General features: G+C 47.5%; 1 protein-coding gene across 16 annotated transcripts in view; it reads right to left on the bottom strand.

The window, feature by feature from the left end:
- The window catches only part of CCDC88A (coiled-coil domain containing 88A), a 374,196-nt gene that overhangs the window by 148,485 nt on the left and 208,474 nt on the right, over window positions 1-17,237 (bottom strand). For all 16 annotated transcript variants that reach the window (XM_039529475.1, XM_039529472.1, XM_039529474.1 and 13 more), the window contains one exon: window positions 9,124-9,205. In XM_039529475.1, the coding sequence (XP_039385409.1) occupies window positions 9,124-9,205 (82 nt within the window). The remainder of the gene's footprint in view (window positions 1-9,123; window positions 9,206-17,237) is intronic.

Below are 17,237 nucleotides of genomic sequence, written 5' to 3'. Positions count from 1 at the left end.
TCATATTATTTGTCATTTCTTACATGAGCAACTTGAAAATGCTTTAAAGCAAGTACGGAAACCCTGAATCTTCATGTGTCTTAATTCTCAATTCAAACCAAAACTGTGATTGGGTATAGAGGATGGGCCCTCCCCACATCTGGCCATGTCTATCATGCATGATAGGGAGGTGACCTTTAAAAGGAAGGACCCTGCAGTCAATGGGGGGGGAGGGGAGGGGAGGGAGGAGCAAGATTGCCCTAAATGGCAGACAGCAGGAGCGACTTCTGATGCTGCAGAGGGAACTTCTAAGCAGGAGATCTTCACCACAACCCTGAGGAGAGTATAGTGGACTACCAGGGTAAGACGGACAGGCGGAGCCTGCCACAGAGATCCAGCCAGAGCAATTTCCCTAAACCTGTTACATTAAGGTTGGATTTTTGGCACCACCCCACCCCCTTTTGCTGGGACCTCAGGGAGGGAGTATCTCTGAAGGTGTGAGTATTTGTGACTTTCATTTTGATCCCCCAGCTGGAGAGACTTAAGCAGGGGTGCCATTTCAGATTTTGGTGTGTGTGTGTGTGTGTTGGGGGGATGGAAGGGCGCAACTTTAACTGTGATTCAAGGGACTACTTAGGCAACTGAAAACTCTAATTTTTTGCAGATAATAACTTAGAAATTAGCTGACAGAAGCCCTGTATCTACTTCCTATATAAAGAAAGCCACATTTTAAGTGTATATGTAAGATCAGAACAACCAGAAGATAATACAGCAAGATATTGCCAATCCCAAACCTCAAGGTATCAGTTTTGAAGCCTTGGCACAGATATCAGATATGACATACGTTTGGATGTTAGCAGCATGGATCTATAACGAACAAATTTTGGCAGCTAAATTTTACAAGTTGTTCAGATTGGTTTGGGTTTATGTTAACTGAAGGGTTTATACAAATAATTATGATAAATACAAAGGATTAAGTTAGAAGGATGTTTCTAGTGTGTTGCTGTAAGTATTAGTGAGAGTAAACATCACCACAATGAAATTCACAGATGGTACTGAAGTTTATGAGACTCTGCCATACCCTCAGAAATGTTAGAGTAAGTACAACAGGAGATAAGAATACTTACCAACTGGGAAAAAAGGAGATACAGCAGACAGCTGCAAAATAGCTGCTTGAGAGCAGCAGTTGAGGGGCAGCAGCTCCTCAAAAGGTATTCTGGGGAAAGTTCCTAGAAAAGTGCAACCACACACTGTGGAGATTTGGTAAAATCCAGACATTCACAGAGGAAGCAGTGTTTCTGTGTCACAGCCAATGGACCTGACCTAAAGCCCACTGTAGGCAAAGGAAAGACTCCCACAGACAAGTGGGACTAAATGGTAGAATAAATGGCCACATTGGTGCCATTCACTAAAAATTAGAGAAAAAATTGGGAAAATTTTAAGTGTAATTAAAACAATATTTGTGGTGGTGGCAGCACACTCTTGTTTCTTCACAGCAGGGAAAGATTACAGGTGGTCTATTCTGCAGTACTATTCTTGCAGCCTGAAACTTCCAAAGCTGGGATGTCTGTGAGGATAATTATCCCCTGAATGTGCCTGAGGCAGCAGCCCCCTCCCCCACCTGAGCAGCCTCTTATCTACTGGTGTCACAAAGGGCTTGCCTTACAAGCAAAAGGCCTTTTAACATGTTGACATGTGAAGGTGAGGGGCAGATCATGCTGAAATCTACAGCAAGCATCTTCCTGCCTAAGCACAGAGCTTGAGAGCTTCCTGCCTCCCACCATTACCTGAGCATGTTTGTTTCAGGAATGAAAAAGTGCTGCAGAAGCTCCCAGCCCTGCCAGATACACCTCTGAATTCTTATTTGCTGAGCAATGAGTAGGCCAGTGAGGGAAGGGGGGAGAGGAGTGAGCAATGTCACTCCCAGCCAGTGGTACAAACCTGGGGGGGGGCATGGAGGAGCCCCCTCCGCCTCCCCTAAATGCCCCCCCTGGACTTAAGGAGGCCCACAAAAAGCAGTTAGCAGGGAAGTGGGGCCAGTGTTCCAACTACCCAGTGTAGACAACTGGGTGTGGTCAGGTTCTCCCACCCCCTGAGGGAGGAACCAAGGACTCTTGTTACAACCCTGACAATGCCTAGCAATACTAGTACTGAATTACCGGTAGTATTTTAAAAAATTGAGTCACTGAGGAATGAGAACAGTACAATACAATTGCCTTCAGAAGAAAAAAGAATTTCTTGTCACTTTTATAGTAACATATAGTAAAGACAACACAGAACGTTTATTTACCTTACTAGAACTGTCATTTTTCGAGATGCGTCGTCCACAAGTATTCCACTTCTCATGCTCATGTGTGCCACGCACACAAGATTGGAAGCTTTTGAATAGCAGCATCTGTTGGGGCTGCGTCTGTGCCCTGCATGCTCTCCAGTGACCAATAGCTTAGAGAGCACAAAGGGTGGAGTGGCTGCAACCACTCTCTTGTTCCGTCACCAAAACAGAATGCAGATTGCCAAATACCCCACAGTAGCAGGGAAGAAGGGTAGGTTGTGGAATACTTGTGTATAACAGATGTCAAAGAATCACTAGTTACTGGAAAGTAAACTGTTCTTTCTTCTTTGAGTGATTGTCCATGGGTATTATGGTAACCCATGAGCCGTAAATAAAGATCTGGAGATGGCTACTTGGAATCTACTGAAACAATGACTGCAGGACAGCTCTGCCAAAACAGGAGTCAGGATCAGGATATGGATGGTCTGACCTAGTGGTTAGGGTAACCCCCAAATTTGTCATTTCTGCATGTAACCCAGAACTTGACAGTACTCAGTCAGCCATCTTGTGTGTCCAGCCACTGCTAGCTAAACAACAAACAACACATAGCTAGGAACAACTGTAGATCCTGAGAGGCAAGGCCAGATAGCTGCATGTTTGCCGTTTGTCTAATCAAAATGGGAGGGAGTTAATGTACCATGAAAATGGAAGGAATGTTTGGATAGTCAGCCTTGGTTAGGAGCCTCTGACATGTAAGTTTTATTGTTGTTATGACTAGAAATGCTTTAATAATAAGAGATAATGAGTAGTTTGCTGAAACTAGGAGAACTGGTGACCCACCAGGGGTTACTTATGGTGACTCACTAGGAGTCACTATGAGTTATGTGCTTTGTTTAAGTTAGCTATAAAAGATTAGGTGAAAGAATATATTTTGGAGCAGTTCGAGGAAGCTTTTCTTTGGGCAAGAATCTGGTACCTAAACTCCCCAGCAACTGGGCGGAAGGAGGGCCCTTCGAAGGCTGGTTGCTGATTCCTCAAAACCACTTTGGATATATAAACTTTTTGGAATGCTCTAACCCTACTGCTACTGCTAGTGTGTGTGTGTGTGTGTGCGCGCGCGCAAAGTAAAGTTACTACAAGGAGTCCGGTAGCATGGGCTGTTAAATCATGGTGGCATGGACTGTTAAAGACTAACAGATTTATTTGGGCATAAGCTTTCGTGAGTACAAAACCTCACTGCTTTGGGTTCTGAAAACCCTGGGTAAGAGTTAGAGTTAAGGCCCAGGCTAGTATTAGAGCCAGGGCCCTGCCTAGTGGTTAGAACCAGGCACAGGAGCCGGGAGCCAGAAGCCAAACCCTGAGTAAGGAACCAAGCCCAGAGTCAGAGCTAGAGCCAGGTGGTCAGTGTCAGAGTCAGAAGCTGGAGCAAAGAAGCAGGGTTGGGATGGACTGAAGCAGGACAGGAACAAGACTGGAACATGGCAGGGAGAGGAGCAACTGCAACTATGGGCATAAGCATTAAGCAGCCAGCGACCTGCTGCTGAACATAAATGCAGACCTGTTGGCTTCTACCAGGCAGTTAGGCAGGCCACCCAATCAGGTGATTCTGCTGCAGCCCAACTGGGCTTATTAGCCTGCCTGAAGACTGAACTGGCTAAGTCCCAGGCTCAGCTGAGGGATCTCAACCCATGTTTCCTGAAACAGGTGTATGAACTGGAGCCTTCTACCAAGCAGCAGTGTTGAGAGTAAGTGTGAACTAAACTCCAGGCAGCTGCTTTGCAAATCTCTGAGATCACCTTGCTTGAGCTCTGGTGGAATGGGTCCTAACTTGCCCAGATGAGTCTAAGTGGACCACTGTGTTGCATGTCTTAATAGAGTCAGAGACTTATTTTGACAGTCTTTGAGTGAAGACTGGTTGACCGTTCATTCTGCCAGCAAATACTAGGATCAATCTAGGAGAATTCCTGAATAGCTTTGTCTTCTCCCGATAGTAAGAAAGAAACCTGACAATGTCCAAAGTGAAGTTTAGCTTTTCCCTGCATGGTATAAGGCTTGGGAAAGAAGATGGGTAGGTTGATCATCTGATTAATATGAAGGTCAGAACCACTTTAGGTAAGAACTTCAGTGAGGCCTTAAAATCACTTTATTTTTGTCTAATACTGCATAAGGTGGCCCCACCATGAGGGCTTGACTCTCTCCTATCCTTCTGGCTGAGCTTATGGTGCCAACAAACTGGGCAACATAAACCCACAAATAGAAGGCTTTCAGAAGCACTTCCTTTTCCCCTCTCATGATTTATGCAGTGTTACTCATTTTTGGTTACTTATTGAGACTGAACTAAGCTAGAATTTTCCCAACAAAATCCCAAGAAAGAGTTGCCCCTTACCAGGAAAAAGAAACAGTTACTTACTGTAACTGTGTTTCTTTGAGATGTGATTTGGACCCCCGGCAAATGGAAAACTATTGGGGTAATGTCCTCCTCAATATAGAACTGCAACAAGTTGATCGCCTCCAGGCAGAGCGCTCTGGAGTGAGCTCCCCCTTGTTTATTCACGTAGTACATCGTGGTAGTATTGTCCATGAGTATGTGAACCACTGAATGTCTGATACAGTCCCAAAAGGCACTGTGGATGGCTCAAACCTCCAACACATTGATACGGAGCAAGGGGTCCTGCTCTGACTACAGGCCCTGCACCCACAACGAGTCTAGATGCACCCCCCAACCCAGAAGGGATGTGTCAATAACCACTGACTTGGTGGGAAAGGGCCAAGCGAAGGGGACCCATTGGCACACATTGCGATGGGACTCCCACCAATGCAAGGACACCAGAACTGGCCAAGGAAGCTGAACCAATCTGTCAAGAAAGTACAGGGCAGGGCAATAAACCATCCTGAGCCACATCTGTGAAGAGGACAAAAGCATAAACCACCTGGGTACATGCGGACATGTGGCCCAACAGGTTCAGGCACACACAAACCACTGTGGATGTTTACGATTGTAAGCTGAAGTACCGCTGTCAGATCACCTGGAAGCAATCGGCTGGCAGAAATGCTCTTGACTTAGTGAAGCTAAAATGGCCCCAATTAACTCTATTTGCTGAGTGGGGACAAAAGTCGACTTCACGGTGTTTAGAATGAGCCCCAGATGTTCAAGCAAGTGCATGGTGGTATTGACGTAGGCACAAACTTCCTCTCTGGAGCTGCCCTTCAACAACCAGTCATCAAGATAGAGAAAGACATGGCGATCGGGCGAGGTCCCAGATGACTGGAAAAAGGCTAATGTAGTGCCCATCTTTTAAAAAGGGAAGGAGGAGTGTGGTGGAAAATTAAGCTAGCCCTGATGTATCTAGGCTTTTGCTTACTGGGTCTGGGCCTGCCTTGCAGCTAGCAGGCCCAAAACCTGAGCTAAGCTAAGTGTTGTGCTCCTTGACAGCGGCGCTCAAAGGTGGAAGGAGGGGGATGAAAAGCTCCAGAAACAATAACAATTTGCAATATGTATCTACTGCTTATGAAATATAATAACCGCTTGTGTGAAGCAACTGTCTGAAATGAATTTTTAGATGTCCTCCCCTATTCCAATTGTGTAATTGTGCCCTGTAAAGGACAATTGTGTAAGAAACACCCTATAAAAGGCAAGGGTATAACCATGGTGGAAAGTACCAAAAAAGACCATAACTCAAATTGCATCCATACGGGGTGAAGGTTGCGAAAGAATGCTGGAAAGTACCAAGAGACCCTAATTCTCTAATTCCTAATAAGGTCACAATTACCTAAGTATGTGCAACTTAATTCCTAATATGGATAATCATTACTTAACTGTGTGTAATTTGTTTGTGGTTTTAAGCTTTATAAGCTCCTGTATGCTTTGCTTCGGGGGAGCAGTTCCAATAGCTGCTGCCCCCAACGCGCTGATGTGTTATCAATAAACAGGCCTCAGGCTGAGTCTCTGAACTAAAAATGATATGTGGGTGAATTTTTCCACAACAGAAGGATCCGGAGAACTACAGGCCAATCAGCCTCACCTCAGTCCCTGGAAAAATCATGGAGCAGGTCCTCAAGGAATCAATTTTGAAGCACATAGAGAAGAGGAAAGTGATCAGGAACAGTCAACATGGATTCACCTAGGGCAAGTCATGCCTGACTAACCTAATTGCCTTCTATGATGAGATAACTGGCTCTGTGGATGAGGGGAAAGCAGTGGACATGTTATTCCTAGACTTCAGATACGATCTCCCACAGTATTCTTCCCAGTAAGTTAAAGAAGTATGGGCTGGATGAATGGACTATAAGTGGATAGAAAGCTGGCTATATCATCGGGCTCAGTGGGTAGTGATCAATGGCTCCATATCTAGTTGGCAGCTGGTATCAAGCAGAGTGCCCCAAGGGTTGGTCCTGGAGCTGGTTTTGTTCAATATCTTCATTAATGGTCTGGAGGATGGTGTGGATTACATCCTCAGCAAGTTTGCAGATGACACTAAACTGAGAGGAGTGGTAGATACGTTGGAGGGTAGGGAAAGGATACAGACGGACCTAGACAAATTAGAGGATTGGGCCAAAAGAAATCTGATGAGGTTCAACAAGGACAAGTGCAGAGTCCTGCACTTAGGAAGGAAGAATCCCATGCACTGCTACAGACTAGGGTCCGAGTCGCTAGGCAGCAATTCTGCAAAAAAGGACCTAGGGGTTTTGGTGGACAAGAAGCTGGATATGAGTCAACAGTGTGCCCTTGTTGCCAAGAAGACTAATGGCATTTTGGGCTGTATAAGTAGGAGTATTTCCAGCAGATCGACGGACATGATCATTCCCCTCTATTTGGCATTGGTGAGGCCTCATCTGGAGTACTGTGTCCAGTTTTGGGCCCCACACTACAAGAAGGATGTGGAAAAATTAAAAAGAGTCCAGCGGAGGGCAACAAAAATGATTAGGGGGCTGAAGCACATGACTTATGAGAGAGGCTAAGGGAACTGGGATTATTTAGTCTGCAGAAGAGAAGAATGAGGGGGGATATGATAGCTGCTTTCAACTACCTGAAAGGGGGTTCCAAAGAGTATGGATCTAGACTGTTCTCAGTGGTACCAGATGATAGAACAAGGAGTAATAGTCTCAAGTTGCAGTGGGGGAGGTTTAGATTGGATATTAAGGAAAAAAAATTGACTAGGAGGGTGGTGAAGCACTGGAATGTGTTTAATCTGTTTTGTCCAAGAATAGGGTTCAGCCATCAAAACGGCAAGTCCTCAATTGTTTGCTGAACATCCAGCGCAATCCCTGAGTTCTAGAGCCAAGAAACCCTTCTCATAGAAATAGCTTAGACCATCCCCCTGGCCAAAGTGACCGCCATATTGAGGTAAGATTGTTTGGCCATCTTTGCCACTAAGGAGCCCTCAGCAACAAACTCCTGAAATTCATCCTGGGAGGTCTCAGGCAACTGCTCCTCAAACTTAGCCATAACTAACCAATTAAGAAAGTCATATTTGAACAGCAGGGCTTGCTGATTTGTAACCCTCAGCTGAAGGGATTACTGGGTGTAGATCTGCCCTACCTACCCCTTATCAAGGGAGGATCAGAAGTCCACACACCATCCTGCATGCCAGAGTTGGTACTGAGCTGGTCTGCGCTCTTAGGGGAGGCAGAAGAGTCACTTCAGGACCCGAAACATCCCCAGTTGCTTTTATGCAACCTCCTTCTTGGTACTGACAACAGAGAATTACTTCTGTGCCTCTCTGGAGGTGACCCAGCCCCAGAACTGAGGGAAGCCGATTTCTCTCCAAGCCCAAGGGTGATATGCAGCCTGGGGAAGGACTCGGAATCTGAGGAAGGCCTCTGTACTAGCTCAGGAATCATGGGTTGCTCAAGCAGGTGCTGCTTCAGGCAAAGGTCCCGTGCCACCTGAGTCCTCTTCTTGAACAAATGACAGATCAAGCAGCATTCCTTCAAGTGGGCTTCACCAAGTCAAAGCAGGCACTGCATGTGGGGGTCAGTGTTGGGCATCGCCGCACACAAAGGGCAGTGCTTGAACATTGCTGAGGGCATCACCGGGCCGGGGGGTACTACCACTAAAAATAACACTGTACTAACTCTAAACTAACTAACTACTAATGATCAACTATATTCACAACAAGTAGGCTAGAAAATATAAGTTCACAAGGTTGTGGAGCAATAACCACACAGAGCTCCAACTCCAGCTGATGGGCTGTAAGAAGGAATTGAGGGGGGGTCGGGGTGGCACCGCCTTATACAGCCAGGGAGGGGAAACAGCCATGAGGCATGAACATTGTCCCTCTGTGGGTACTAGGCAAAGTCTCTGGCTCCAGCACATGAGGCGTGCACACACCTACTTGGAATACATGTCTGCATTTACTCAAAGAAGAATCTCTCTTTGTACATTTCTTCATCTCTCTACTGATCACAATAGGAGGACCAAAGCTCTTCCACTTACGATGATATCTATGAATGACCTGAAATATGGTTTTATATATAGGCATACTGAAGAACAATTGAAAAATGCCTTTTCACCCATTGTCTATCAACAGGCATACAAAATAGAGAATTAAAAATGAAGGTTACTGGAGCTTTTCAAGATACGCTCTGTACGTTCATATTTGTGGGGTATTCATAGATAGATGTGAGACTTTTTGCACAGGCCACTCATAGAAGACCCATTAATATAAAATAAGTGATCATTTTTGCAATTAAGACAAATTGGATAAAATCAATTAATTAATAAGTTATAAACGTTCACATATACAGGTGCGATATTAATGCAACAAAACAAAAACACTGTGTAACATAAAAAATGAAAATAATACAGTTATTGAGATGGTCAAATTCTTAAGTTATGTTGACTTTGTAAAATAGATGTCCAAGATACCCACCTCCTGCTGCAGTCTCTTAAGTTCAGCTTCCATCTGTTCAAGTTCTTGTTTACAATCTAGCAGCTGCTCAGTTTTTTCCTCCCTTGAAAAAAAACAAAAAATGTAATTAAAATAATATAGTACTATACCATTACCAGTGAATCATTGTCTTATTTGCCAATATTTAAATTACTAACAATAGCTGGGCAACAATAACTACTTCTTGATATTACTCAAACTTTTCTTTATTTAATCCATAATTTCATGGGTGTGTGAGGTGTGCATTGCAAATCAAAAGCTACAGCAAATTAATGTATGTTATAGAGAACACAATTTTTGAGGAATAAAGTGTTACTAACTTTTTTCATAATGGCTGTTCTTCGAGATGTGTTGCATATGTCCATTCCACTTCAGGTGTATGCGTACCCAGTGCACTGTTGGAGATTTTTCCATCAGTGGCACCCGTCAGGGCACTACATGTGCCCACTGCTGCCTCAGACTGCTGTGTGATGGTATAAAGGGGAGAAATGCCCTCAATCCTCCACAGTTCCTTCTTACCAGACAGACTCCAATATAAAGGAAAAGGAGGGTTGGTCTTGGAATGGAGATATGGAACACCTCCAAAAGAAAAAGCTGTTACTAACCTTCCATAACTACTGTTCTTCAAAATGTGTTGCTAATGTCCATTCCATGTTAGGTGTGTGCGTGCCATGTGCACCGTTGCTGCAGATTATTCCCTTAGTGGTACCCGTAGGGGCCGGTCCTAGCGCCCCTGGAACCCTGCACTTATGCACCAGTATAAGGGGTGCCACTGGCCCTGCACCCTCTCAGTTCCTTCTTGCTGGTAACTCTGACAGAGGGGAAGGAGGGCGGGTCATGGAATGGACATAAGCAACACATTTTGAAGAACAACAGTTACAGAACATTAGTAACCGTTTTTTCTTCTTCAAGTGCTTGCTCATATTGATTCCATGCTAGGTGACTTCCAAGCAGCATCCCTGGTGATGGACTCAGCGTTCGTGGCCCTGTCGACTGGAACACTGCTCTCCCAAAGGTGGCATCGTCATGGGCCTGCTGGGTGATGGCATAATGGGACGTGAAGATATGAATTCATGACCATGTCGTGGCCCTGCAGATGTCTTGAATTGGAATCTGCACAAGGAATGCTGCTGACACAGCCTGGGCCTTTGTAGAATGGGCTGTAACAATGGCCAGAGGCAGAACTTTCGCCTGCTCGTAGCACGCCCTGATGCAGGCTGAGATCCTCTGGGATGATACCAGCAAATCTTTTATCCTGTCCACCACTGCTATAAAGAGCCATGTCGTCTTGCGGAAGGATTTAGTCCAATCGATATAGAAGGCTAGTGCCTGCCTAACATCTAAGATATGCAGCCAACGTTCCTCGTCTGATCTGTGAGGCTACAGAAATAAGGCAGGAAGAAAAATGTCCTGGTTGTTATGGAACTGTGACACCACCATTGGCAGGAAGAACTGGGGGTCGGGGGGAACTCTAAGACCTTGTCCTTGAAGAACACCATGTAAGGGGGTTCTGAAGTTTGGGCTCTAATTTTGGAGACCCTTCTGGCCAAGGTAATTGTCACTAGGAAGGCTACCTTCCATGAGAAGAGCAGCAGCAAACAAGATGCCAACAGCTCAAAGTGGGGGTCCTGTGAGCCTTGACAGTACCAGATTCAAGTCCCATGGGGGAATTGGGTCGCAAAACTGAGGGTACAGTCTTTCCAAGGCATTAAAGAACCTGACTGTTATCTCGTGCAAGAAGACTGATTTACCTTGGACCAGAGGGTGGAAGGCCGAGATGGCCACCAGGTGGACCTGGATTGACGATAGGGTCAGACCCTGGTACTTCAGGTGGAGTGAATAGTCCAAGATGGACTAGATGACCAAGATGGGGAAAGACCCTATCAGAGGTCCAACAAGTGAAGTGCTTCCACTTGGCACAATAGGTTGCCCTGGTAGAGGGTTTTCCCCTACCCAGTAAAACTTGCTGGACCCACTCCAAGCAGGCCTGCTCCCAAGGGTTCAGCCATGCAGCAGCCAAGCCATCAGATGCAGGGACGCAAGGTTTGGGTGAAGCAACCAACCTTGGTTCTGCGAGATCAAGTCTGGGTGTAGTGGGAGCTCTAGTAGGCTGCTACCAAAAGGTCCAGAAGCATGGTGAACCAATCAAGATAACCCTTGCCTTGTCCTTTTTGTGATCTTTAAGAGGACCCTATGGACCAAGGGTGCTGGGTGGGCAGGCATACAGCAGTCCCCCTGTCCATAAGAGCAGAAAGGCGTCAGACAGGGAGCCCTGGAATCGAGAAAAACTGCAGGCATCTCCTGTTCTGTCTGGAAGCGAACAGGTCCACCAGGGCAGTCCCCCACCTCTGGAAGATGGAGCTGACAACCAATGGGTGCAGGGACCACTCATGGTGAGAGGAGAAGGACATGCTGAGGAGATCCACCAGTGCATTCCGGGCCCCCGGGAGGTGTGACGCCTTGAGGTGAATGGCATATTCCATACAGAAGTCTCACAATCAAAGAGCCTCCTGACACAGGGCTGAGGAGCGAGCTCATCTTTGTTTATTGATGTAGAACATCGTGGCCATACTGTTTGTCAAGATCTGTACCACTCTGCCTGATAGGTAGGGAAGGAACATCTAGCAGGCCAAGCATATCATCCTGAGTTCCCTGACATTTATGTGAAGGGAGAGATCCTCCTGGGACCAGAGGCCCCGAGTACAGAGACTGCCAAGGTGGGCTTCCCACCTCAGGTCTGAAGCATCTGAGACAAATGTCACCGACAGGCATGGGGCAGTGAAGGGGGACTCCGTTCATCATCGTCCGCAGTTCTGTCCAGCAAGTCAGTGATGTCAGAACATTTGATGGAATTGTGAAAACCAAGTCCAAGTGGTGTCTGCTGGGGGAGTAAACTGACACCAGCCACATCTTCAGAGGTCTGAGATGCAGACATGCATACTGCACCACATAAGTACATGCTGCCATGTGGCCCAGCAGCTTGAGGCATACTCAGGCTGTCATGAGCAGATGGGCCTTGATGTGGGCGATGAGTTCTGACATTGCTTGGAACCAGGTCTCCAGCAAGTAGGCTCTGGCCTGAGTAGAGTCGACCGCCGCTCCTATAAACTATTTTCTGAACTGGGATCAGAGTTGATTTCTACTCGTTCATAAACAGACCCAGCTCTCGATGGGTGGCCTGTACTATGCTGACACTGTAATACACATGAGCTTGTGAACTGGCTTTGACTAGACATGGATAGATCTGCATGCCTCGATGTCTCAGGTAAGCTGCCACCACTGCTATGCACTTCGTGAAAACCATTGGGGCTGACAAGAGACCGAAGGGGAGTGTGGTGAATTGATAGTGGCGCAGTATCACCACGAACCGGAGGAATCCCCTGTGCCCACAAAAGATTGAGATGTGGAAATAAGCATCTTTTAAATTGAGGGTGGCATACCAGTCTCTCAGATCCAGGGCGGGAATGATGGAGGCCACAGAGACCATGCAGACCTTCAACTTTTTGAGATATTTATTGAGTCGACGCAGGTCTAGGATGGGCCTGATGCCCCCTTTGGGATTAGGAAATATCAGGAGTAAAAACCCCTTCCTCCTCAGACCTCGAGGAACTTCCTCTATGGCCCCCACAAGCTGGAGGGCTTCCACCTCCTGGACAAGGAGCTGCTTGTGAGAAGGGTCCCTGAAGAGGGATGGAGTTGGGAGGTGCGATGGGGAGGATGGATGAAAACTGCTACAGTGTTGAGCACTGAATGGTCCAAGGTTATTTATGACCATGCAGTACGGAAAGGAAACAAGTGGTCCAAAACCAAAAGAGGGCATGGATCCTGGGTCAAGTCCGATATGCCGTCCTCGGGCACACTCTCAAAAGGCCTGCCTTGAGCGACTGGGGTATCTTCTTGAGCCCAATTGGGGAACCAAGGACGACCAAGTGGGATATCAGTGCTTATATCCTCTCCCTTTTTTTCTTATAGGGTTTGTGCCTAGGATGACCTGAGAACCAGGGAGGCAGCTGCAGCCGGAGTGTCTTCTGGAGGCCAGAGCCGTGTACAGGCCCAAAAAGTGTGGAGTGGCCTTAAAGTCCTTCAGGCTATGCAGCTTAGTGTACGTCTGCTCCAAGAACAAGGGGAGGTCTTGGACCGACTGCTGCACCTCGTGAGAGACCCGATGATTACAGCCACAAATTGTGACACATAAGACACCGCCCACGCCATTGACGCCAGCTGCCGAATCAGCCGCATCTAAGGCAGCCTGAAGTGAGGCTCTGGCCACTGACTTGCCTTCCTCCAGGATGGCCAAGAATTCCTGGCTTGACTCCCGAGGCAGGGAGTCTTTAAACTTGGCCATCGAGTCCCAAATATTAAAATCCTATCTCCCCTGCAATGCCTGCTGGTTGGAGAAACGAAGTTGTAGGCTAGCTGTCGAATACACCTTTCTACTAAACACATCGAGCCTCTCTGCATCCTTATTTTTAGGGGTCACACTCACTTGTCCCTGTCTATCCCGCTCATTTGCAGCCAAAACCATCAGGGACCCAGTGGAGGGTGAGAATACATGTATTCAAACACCTTGGCCAGGACATAATATTTCTTTTCTGTCCTTTTCAAGGTTGGGGGCAGGGAAGATTGGATCTGCCACAGTGCCCTAACCAGTTTCAGCACCCCTTTGTTTACTGGTAGGGCCACTTGTAGGGGGCCACTGCAGTCAAAATGTCAAACAGGCTGTCTGTGGGTTCCTTGAGCTCCTCTACCTCTAGCTTCAAGTTTGCAGTGACCCGCTTGAGGAGCTCCTGGTTAGCCCTTAAGACATCCAGTGGCAGCAGGTTGGCAGGCCCCGTGACTGCCTCGTCTGGGGATGATAAGGAAGAGGCCACCACCGTAGGAAGGGCTGGTTCCTCCTCCAATGCCAAGGCTGCCTCCTCTGGTACTGCTGGGGTCTCGGTACTGGGATCGGAGTCCAAATTGTCGGGGTTCACCTCTTGGAGACCACCGAGAACGACAGCGAGGAGTAAGGTCCTGGCATCACGGGTTCCAAAATTGCCAGTGCGCTGGCCACTGCTTCAGTGGCCAAGCACCCACAGATTGTCCTGCATCAAAATCCAGCATGTAATGCTGATGTCAGTGCCTCCTCGGGGGAGGGATGGATTCGTCCCCAGACTCTGACAAGGATTCCTCTATTGGAGATCATGATGGAGCCATTGCCATGTCCCCCTATCAGCTATGATGGGGAGCCGGGGAACAACAGTGGGTCGGAGATCAGTACCGTGAAGTCAGTGACTGGGACGCTGGTGATCGGTGCCGTGAAGGTGGAGATCAATGTTGCGAAGCCGGAGACTTGCGTCAGGTTGGAGACCACTGAGGTGGGCCCATGGAGGGTTTCCCTCTGGAGGGGGCCATCTTCGATGATTCCGAGGGAGTCACTAAGGTTCTTGGGGCATATGCATCATTGGAAGAGACATTAAGTCCCTTGCCACCTGGAAAGTCTCTGGTGTTGATGGGGCTTGTAGGTGGAGGATGCCCTGATCACTCCCAGAATTTGGTGGTGGGTCCCGGACTGGGCTCAGTACCCTAGGTGGTGTTGCCGCTGCCAACCATGGCTCTGGAGAGGACGAGTGGCTCAGCATGGTTCTCACCTCATCAACCGTCCCCTGCCTATCCCTCTGTGGCACTGGGGAGTGCCCTTTTTGGTACACTGTTTTTTGTGCCTCTTCCTTGGCACAGGGGATGGAGAGCAGTGTCAAGAAGGACAGTGCCAGGGGAGCCCTCCGCACTGAGGCCGATATTCTCGGCATCAAATTGGAGTGGCACAGTTTCAAGGCCGATCTAAGTGTCACTTCCATTAACAGGGCATTCAAACCAATGTCCTGTTCTTAAGTGTGTGACCTTAAGCCCTTTCAGATCTTGCACCTGTTCTTGATGTGAGCTTCCCTAAGGCACTTTAAGCAGCTCATATGCGGATCACTCGCTGGCATGGCAGGCAGCGCACTGTTTGAAATCCAGGGACTAGGGAATGCCCTGTCCCTAGGGCAATATCCTGAAATGGGACACATATCTATCTAAGTAACTATAGGTAACTACTAACACTGAACTATATACAAAGAACAAGGACGCTTGCAATCCAAGAGATGTTCCAACAACCGTCATGAGCGGTAAGAAAGAACTGAGAGGACACAGGGCCGGCGGCACCCTTTATACCAGCACATAAGCGTGGGACTCCACGAGGTGCTAGGACTGGCCCCCCTACAGATACCGCTAAGGGAAAAATCTCCAGCAACAGTGCACATGGCGTGCACATACCAAACATGGAATCGATATGAGCAAGCACTCGAAGTAGAATCTAGGAGGCGGTTGCAGCCAGAAATGCTTCCTGGAAGCCAGGGATGTGAAGTGGCCCTCAAATCTTTGAGGCCATGCAGCCTGGCGTCTGTTTGTTCAGATAACAACACATTTCCCTCAAAGAGGTGGTCATGGACAGACTGTTGAACCTCTTGGGAGAGGCCAAACGATTGCAACCACAAACAACACTTCATTGCCACTGTCGCCACTGGTCTGGCTGCTGAATCAGCCACATCTAGGGCTGCCTGGAGGGAGGCTCTGGACCCAGTTTTACCCTCCTCCAGAATGGCCCAGAACTCCTGCCTTGACTCTTGCGGCAGGGAGTCTTAAATTTGGCCACCGAGTCCCACAAATTAAAATCATATTTCCTGAACAAGGCCTACTGGTTTAATATGCAGAGATGGAGGCTGCCTCTTGAATAAACTTTCCTCACGAATATGTCCAGTTGTTTAGCCTCCTTATTTTTTGTGATGGCACTGGGTTGGCCTTGCCTGTCCCTCTCATTTGCAGCCGACACCACCAGGGAGCCAGGATGTGGGTGGGAATATAAGAACTCAAACCCTGACGCCCAGACATGCTTTTTCTCCACTGTTTTTGACAAGGGAGGATGGGGTCAGCCTAAAGGTTTTAACTGGACCCAACATTGCTTTTTTGACTGGGAAGGGCCTTCCTGGAGGAGGTTGCAGTGGCCAAAATGTCCACTAGGCTATGATTAGGCCCTTTCATGTTTCTTGTGCCTCCTCCTCGGCACCGGAGAAGGCAAGTGGTGCCAGGCAGTGCACGATGCTGGAGGCACACTTCACACTGAAGCTGAAGTACTTGGCACTGATTTGGAGAGGGATGGCTCTGAAGATGGTCTAAGAGCCACCTCCATTAGTAGAGCCTTCAGTTAATGTCTCTGTCTTTTTAAATCCTTGGCCTGAAGCCCCTACAGATCCTGTACTTATCTTTGATGTGAGCTTCCGCAAGGCACTTCAGACAAGCTGAATGCGGATCACTCACTGGCATGGGTTTGCCGGAGCTGGAGCACTGGAGACTGGAAAGTTGGAGACTGGGGCATGCCTAGTCCCTGGAACGAAGTCCCACAAAGGCTGGGACAACTACCTACACTAATCAGAGGGGTAGCCATGTTAGTTTGGATCTGTAAAAAGTATCAAGAGTCCTGTGGCACCTTATAGACTAACAGACGAGCGTCTGATGAAGTGGGTATTCACTCACGAAAGCTTATGCTCCAATACGTCTGTTGGTCTATAATGTGCCACAGGACTCTTTGTTGCTTTTTACCTACACTAAAACACTATTTCAACTAGCTAACAAAAGAAAATTATATACAACTGAGAAAGTCCGAACCACTATGGTAAGAAAGACAACCATCATGAGTGGTAAGAAGGAACTGAGAGGGTGTGGGACTGGTGGCACCCCTTATACTGGCACATTAGCGCGGGACTCCAAGGGTGTTAGAGCTGGCCCTACGGATACCACTAAGGGAAAATCTCCGGCAATTGTGCATATAGGCGCACACACACATAGCATGGAATCGACATAAGCAAGCACTCAAACAACAACAGGTACAAGTTAGTAACAGTTTCTTTCAAATGACCGCACATGTTCATTCCACTTCAGGTGAACTCACAAGTTATATGATCTGGAGGTGGGATTGGAGTCTGCCTGAATGATTGAAGGACTGCTCATCCAAATCTGGCATAATTTCTAGATTGCTGAGAGATGGCATAATGTGAGGCAAAGATATGCACTGGAAATCA

The sequence above is a fragment of the Mauremys reevesii genome, linkage group 3 (assembly GCF_016161935.1).
Source record: "Mauremys reevesii isolate NIE-2019 linkage group 3, ASM1616193v1, whole genome shotgun sequence".
Taxonomy (NCBI): domain Eukaryota; kingdom Metazoa; phylum Chordata; order Testudines; family Geoemydidae; genus Mauremys; species Mauremys reevesii.
This window is presented reverse-complemented; position numbering and strand designations above follow the sequence as displayed.